Source organism: Diceros bicornis, chromosome 7 (genome assembly GCF_020826845.1).
Source record: "Diceros bicornis minor isolate mBicDic1 chromosome 7, mDicBic1.mat.cur, whole genome shotgun sequence".
NCBI classification, from domain to species: Eukaryota; Metazoa; Chordata; class Mammalia; order Perissodactyla; family Rhinocerotidae; genus Diceros; species Diceros bicornis.
Genome location: NC_080746.1, coordinates 13,201,193 through 13,208,370, shown reverse-complemented (window position 1 = coordinate 13,208,370; position 7,178 = coordinate 13,201,193). Strand labels below are relative to the sequence as shown.

At 35.7% G+C, this 7,178-nt stretch overlaps 1 protein-coding gene across 1 annotated transcript; it reads left to right on the top strand.

Annotated features, from left to right (window-relative positions):
- The first annotated feature begins 3,170 nt into the window (after positions 1–3,170).
- Positions 3,171–4,103, top strand: LOC131407867 (putative olfactory receptor 10D4). Its single transcript, XM_058544466.1, has one exon. It carries the CDS (start codon positions 3,171–3,173, stop codon positions 4,101–4,103), a length of 933 nt encoding a protein of 310 aa, XP_058400449.1.
- Positions 4,104–7,178: the final 3,075 nt, after the last annotated feature.

Sequence of the window (7,178 nt, the reverse complement as noted above, 5' to 3'; positions counted from 1 at the left end):
AAGTAAAATACTCAATTTATAGTAAGGGCAATTGAAAATGGGAAGACTGGGGTCCATAACTAATTATCAATTATTTCAATGCTGGGCTGATTTCCACTAATTCAGCACTACTTTTCATAGTGTCTCAGAAGGTAGAAATTGAGATGACAAACTGAAACTAAATAATCAAAGCCATGGAAATATATATACATATATTCAGAATTTGTACACCAAGCTGTTTAAAACGTGACGCAATCATTTTTGATTGGATGATAGTGATAATGATTTCAGGATCCTCAAAGTGTTTTTAAATATGCTAATAATCATTTAGAGGGATGTAGGCACTAAGAATAAAGTTAGAATCCTAGCCTATGATTCAGGAAACAGAAATATCCATACAATAGAATACTATTTGTCAACGTGAAGGAACAAAATACTGGCATATGCAGCAACAGAGATGAATCTCAAAAATATTATGCTTAGTGAAAGAAGCCAGATAAAAAAAGAACACATACTTTATGATTTCACTTGCAAGAAACCTAAAAATGCAAATACATAGAGATAAGAAGTAGATTAACAATTGCCTAGAAGGGAGGATAGGAATGGAAATGCTTGTAAATGAGCATGAGGTTTCTTTTTCGTACCAGGGATATATTCTAAAATTGTGGTGATGGTTGTACAACTCTACAAATATATATTTTTTGTAAATATAGTCTCATTCAATTGTACACTTAAAATGAGTGGATTTTATGTCATGTAAATTATATCCCGATAAAGCTCTTTAAAACATAGAAATCACTGCTACTCAAAAAATTTTAAGCTTTTATGATGATCTGATTTAATAGCTTCATTTCTAAAACAAAACTAAAGAAGAGAAAAATGGGTAGAAATATGTGACTAAGCATGTTTATTTTTAAATTGACTCAAAATATTTATTCCATTTTGTTAGAATCTTAAATAAGTTTTAAATGCAGACAGACTGAAATTCAAATCAAAGCTCTATGTCTGACTTTTGGAGTAAACTTTGGTAATTATTTGAACTTTTGAGCCCTATTTTCATCTTTAAAAGAAAATAACATCTAACTCATGGAGTTGACACGAGGATGAAATAAATGGACCTTGAAGCGTCTGGTTAATAAAAAAGAGAGAGTCTCAGTAAGCAGTAATTATGATTTCAAAACCATGGAGAAAGTAGTCTCTTCTCAATTCCTTGGCATGAAAAAGGATAGTGATTATTAGGATTTTGCAAAATTACTTAAACTTTACTACAGCTGTCATTTTGTGCCTTTTGTATTATCTCAAAGTGATTTTAACCATAACATTTTTAATGAGTCCATGTGCTTGTTTCTTCAGACAGCCAGTGAAAATAATGTGCTAATAGCTCTATCAAATTCTACTCTTGTTTGCTCTGATCCATTCTCTGCACAGCAGTCAGCAGATTGAATTCCTAAAGTAGAAATTGAACAAAGTTACAGTAATAAAAGTATGCTAAGATAAACATCACTAGCAGTCTTAAGGGAAAATAAAGGGAAGAGACTTTAGAAAATGATATATGAATTCAGGCAGTCGAAGAAGTGATCATTGGGAGAATTATAATACAGAATATGGAAAAAACAGTTGCAGGTGTGTTTTGTTTTAACACCAGATGGAATTGTTGCCTCTTTTCTTTAAGGGGTCACTTTCCTAATCCCCAGCTCTTTCTTCAAACACAGATCTTCCAAGGTCAGGATCACTGCGCAACTTCATATATTTGAACCCAATGATGGCTTGCCCAAGAGTGATTGATAATCAAAGAGATTTAGAAACAGAAAATAACTAAATGCTGCCACATCATTGCATTATAGTCTAAGAAATAATGAAGTAGAGGCCGTAGGGAGAAAGAAGGAGAGAGAGAGGGAAGAGGAAAGTCTGCAGTCTAATTGCTCCCTCTGTTCTATAGACTTTCATATTGGTGCCCACTAGGGAAGAGGGTCCCAAAGAAACATCAAACACATTTATTCTCTCTTGAGGGAATGAATGCTGCTCATTCACTTGGGAACCAGAGCCATTGTTGGGTCTGGACTTTGAGGCCTGAGTGACTGAGTCTTAGAAAGAGGAGTATTCAGTTTTCCTGTCCTCAGAGCCTGACCTTCCTGTTCCACAGCATCTAAAAGGAAAGGAAACAGGGGAGGGTGGATGTGGGGCCTGGTTTTCAGCCCAAATCAGCCGTTTTCTTTCAGTCTGATCTGTAAGTGCCTTCTCTCTAGAGCGCTTTCTTCTCCTCAAATTCTGATGGGTTATATACACTAGAGGAAGGTGGGAGAATGTGGGAATTGGCTCTATTTGAGTTTGGGCTAATACTGACTTAGTTGACTCCATGGTACTTTCTTAAGATATTCTCTGATTAAAGAAGCTTAACCTTAAAAACCTTAGTGGTGATTGCATATATTCAGTCATATAGCAGACATATTTGCTATTGAGAGATTATATTTCATATTGAAAGAATATGGTTGGTTTTAATATTAGTAATTGTCTATTGCTTTTTCCTACATTAACTATTATCTTTTCCATCTGGTTTTACTGTATTACCATTAGACAATTCTCAGTTTTCAGTTGTTTTGCCTGATGATGGAGAAAGCAGTTTCACAAGTCATTCACATCAACAGATAATCTCAGAAATGCTGCAAGTCATTGTAAAACAACCACTGTGTGGAGTAAAGGCTCATTAAATCACAATATTAGTATCTTGAATGGATTTTTTAACAAGGGGGGGGAGCAGTGGGCATTACACTAGGGACTTAATATACATTAAAGCATTAATCCTCACAAGAATCATAGGATATTGTTACACTATGTATATAGATGAAGAGGAGATTTTGTCAAAGTTATCCAAAATTACAGAGAAGGGAGTAGATTTGACATTTAAACTGAAATATACACAACTGTAAGGTTTATTTTCTGCCCTCTTTCTATTCTGCCCCTCTGTTATCTCTATTTTCCATCTGAGGAAACAGGTGAAAAATAAATAAATGACTTCCTCAAAGTCACACGTTAACTAGCAATAGATTTTAACTGACTCCTATTTAGAAGTTCATTATAGTATGTAAGTATTATCAGTTTCCAATAGGTTCTATGAAGATATTAGTGTTTTTTGGAAAAGCACATCTCAGTGAGGCCATTCTTTGATCTTCCAGGTCTAAGTAGATGTGAAGATGAGGAATCACACTCCTGTAACTGAGTTCCTCCTCATGGGAGTCCCTCACACAACAGGGCTGGAAAATGTGCTGTTTGTCTTCTTTCTGGCCTTCTACTTGCTCACTCTTCTGGGAAACCTGCTCATTCTTCTGGCCATCCTCACTTCCTCCAACCTCCACACTCCCATGTATTTCTTCCTGGGAAACCTGTCAGTCTTTGACATATTTTTCCCTTCAGTGAGTTCCCCCAAAATGATGCTCTACCTGGTGGGGCAAAATCGGACCATCTCTTACCAGGGCTGTGCCTCCCAGATCTTCTTTTACCATTTCCTGGGTTGCACTGAGTGTTTCCTGTACACCGTGATGGCCTATGACCGTTTTGCAGCCATCTGTCACCCCTTGCGATACACGGTCATCATGAACCACAGGGTGTGCACCATCATGACTCTAGGCACCTGGATGGGGAGCTGTCTGCATGCATCTGTCCTCACATTCCTTGTCTTTAAGTTACCCTACTGTGGCCCCAATGAGGTGGACAATTTCTTCTGTGATATCCCGGTGGTGCTGCCCCTGGCCTGTGCAGACACCTCCCTAGCTCAGACGGTGAGTTTCACCAACGTAGGCGCTGTTGCACTCATGTGTTTTCTTCTTATTCTCACTTCTTATACTCGCATTGTTATCTCTATCTTGAAAATCAGCTCCTCAGAAGGCCGGCACAGAGCCTTCTCAACCTGCAGTGCCCATCTGACTTCCATCCTGCTCTTCTATGGACCTGTGGTACTCATTTATCTCCAGCCTGCCTCCAGCCCTTGGCTGGATTCTGTGGTTCAGGTCTTGAATAATATTGTTACTCCTTCCCTGAATCCTTTGATATATACCTTGAGAAACAAGGATGTGAAGTTGGCTCTGAGAAAAGCACTAATCCAAGGAGTACATACTTGTGGGGCCTAAACTCTGATGTCATTATCTGTCCTTACAACTTTGCCTTGTATTTATATGGGGTAACTAGCCTCTTACAGTTGGTGTGATTGCTGAGTGAGATTTGGGACAAGAAGGTGAGATTGAATAGATTCTGGGGTGGTTTATGTGTATATATTTATATAGCTGTTTTTTCAACACAATCTTTTACATTGTGTACTATGTGCCAGCACTATTCTACGCACTTTACAAATACTGACCTATGTTATTATCTTAATTATCATATGGAGTAGATAATATTATTGTCCCAATTTACTTAGGAGGATATTAAGGCACTGAGAGGTTAAGACACTTCCCCAGTGTCACAGAAAGTTGCTGAGCTAGGATCTGAACAAAGGGTCTTAACCTTGTGCTAATGCTGCCTTTGTATTATAGAGGCATGTAGCATAAATATTTACTTCTATCCAGAACTTCTGTTCAATTTATGTGGAATATTCTGCAGTTTTCCAAAAAGTCTGTAGTCTGTTAAATTTACTTCATTGATTTCTGTCATTTTGTAGTCTATATTTTGGTGAATGACATGTATTTGAGTCTGATATAAAGAAATTCTGTTACATTTTAGAAGCCAGATGATATCCGTGCATCTATTAACTTATATTAGCATTGAGCCTGTACTCCCAGGTAAGTATATTCATTCTTTATGACAATTGTTTGAAGTTTGTAACAAGAATGGCAGATTTCTTTTCATTAAGTCAAAGACTGAATTTGAATTATGGAATTCCTGATTCTTCAAAAATAATAATCATTTTTTCTCACGTAAATAAATAAGTTTGAATAAAATAGGGAAACTGTAAAAAACTAAAGTGAATAGAAATCACTCACTAATCCTATCACTTAAAGACAGCCATTATTAACATTTTGGCATTTCTTCTCTCTCTCTCATTAGTGACTAAATTGGGACTATGTTTCTGACTTCCTGTTTAGAATTATTTCATCTGTACTATCTGTATCTTTGTCCATCTATATATGTATAGAGATTTATACATTCGTAGTCATATTTAATCTTGTTTAATAGTGTATCAAGCATTTTCAATTTCCACAATTTTTTAAACAGCTTTATTGAGACATAATTCACACACCAAACAATTCACTCATTTAAAGTATACATTTCAATGTTTTTTAGTATATTCACAGACACATGCAACCATCACCACAATTCTGGAATATTTTCATCACCACAAAAAGAAATCCTGCACCCTTTAGCTATCATTCCCCATGTCCCTCATCACCTTCAGCCCTAAGCAATTATTAATCTACTTTCTGTATCTATATATTTGCCTATTCTGGACATTTAACATAAATGGAATCACATAATACATGGATTTTTTTGACCGGCTTCTGTAACTTAGCATAATGCTTTCAAGGTTCATCCACATTGTAGCCATGTTACCTTTTTTTTCAATTCTTTTCTTATGTGGCCTAAAAGTCCCTAGTTCCTTTGGCCTCCTGAAGTCACTCTTTATTTTATTTAAAACTATTTTTTAGAGTAGTTTTAGGTTTACAAAAAAATTGAGAGGACAGTACAGAGATTTCCCATATACTTTCTGAGCCCCCACACGCATAGCCACCCTCATTATCAACATCACTCACCAGAATGGTACTTTCTTTACCAAGGATGAACCTACATGGACACATCATAATCACCCAAAGTCCATAGTTTACCTTAGGGTTTACTTTTGGTGTTGTACATTCTGTGGCTTAGCGTGTTCCTTTTTATGGCTAAATACTAATCAACTGTACTGATATACCACAATTTGTGTTTCCATTCATCATTTGTTAGGTGTTTGGGTTGTTTCTATCTTTTGGATGTTGTGAAGAGTGCTTCTATGAACACTTGTATATACACTTATGTTTGAACAGCTATTTTCAATTCTTTTGGGTCTATACTTGGTATTGGAATTGCTGGGTCCTATGATAATCCTGTGTTTATCTTTTGATGAATCACCAAACTATTTTCCATAGTGGCTGCACCATTTTGCACTCCCACCAGCAATGCATAAGGGTTTCAACTTCACCACATCCTTGCTAACACTTATTTTCCATTTTTTGATTATAGTTGTCTTAATGGTTGTGAAGTAGTAGTTCATTGTACTTTTGAATTGCATTTCCCTGATGACTAGTGATGTTGAGCATCATTTCATGTACTGTTGACCATTTGTATATCTCCTTTAGAAGAAAAATCTATTTGAGTCCTTGGCTCATTTTTAAATTAGGCTGTTTGTTTTTTCATTGTTGAGTGTAAGAGCTCTTTATATATTCTTGGATATTAGACCCTTATGAAATGTATGATTTTCAAATGTTTTCTCCCACTCTGTGAGTAATCTTTTCACCTTCTTGACAGGGCCCTTTATGCACAAAAGTTTTAAATTTTGATGGTGTCCCATTTATCCATATCTTCTTTTGTTACTTTTGTTTTTGATGTCATATTTAAGATCCCATTGCCAAATCCAAGGTTATGAAGGTGTTCCTCTAAGAATTTTATAGTTTTAGTTCTTACATTTAGATTTTTGATCCATTTTGAATTCATTTTTGTATATGGTGTGAGATTAGTCCAAATTCATTTTTTTTGCATGTGGATTTCTAATTGTCTCAAGACCATTTGTTGAAAGACTGTTCTTTCCCATTGAATGGTCTTGCCTCTCTTGTTGAAAATCAGTTGGCCATACAGACATAGGTTGGTTTAATTCTGAAGTCTCAATTATGTTTCCTTTATCTATATGTCTATCTTTATGCCAGTGCCACACTGTCTTGAATATCATTACTTTGTAGTAAGTTTTGAAATTGAGAAGTGAGTCCTCCTACTTTCTACTTCTTTTTTGAGATTGTTTTGGATACTCTGGGTGGGTCCTTTGCAATCCCACATGAATTTAAAAGTTAGTTTGTCAATTTTTACAAAGAATACATCTGAGATTCTGATATAGATTTCATTGAACCTATAGATCAATCTGGGGAGAATTGTCATCTTAACAATATGAAGTCTTCTGATCTATGAATATGGGCTGTTTTTCCATTTATATAGATCTTTTTCAGCAATGTTTTATAGCTTTC

Bases quoted from the DNA above. Each gene is read 5' to 3' on its own strand.
- LOC131407867 (XM_058544466.1), top strand. From the start codon at position 3,171: ATGAGGAATCACACTCCTGTAACTGAGTTCCTCCTCATGGGAGTCCCT.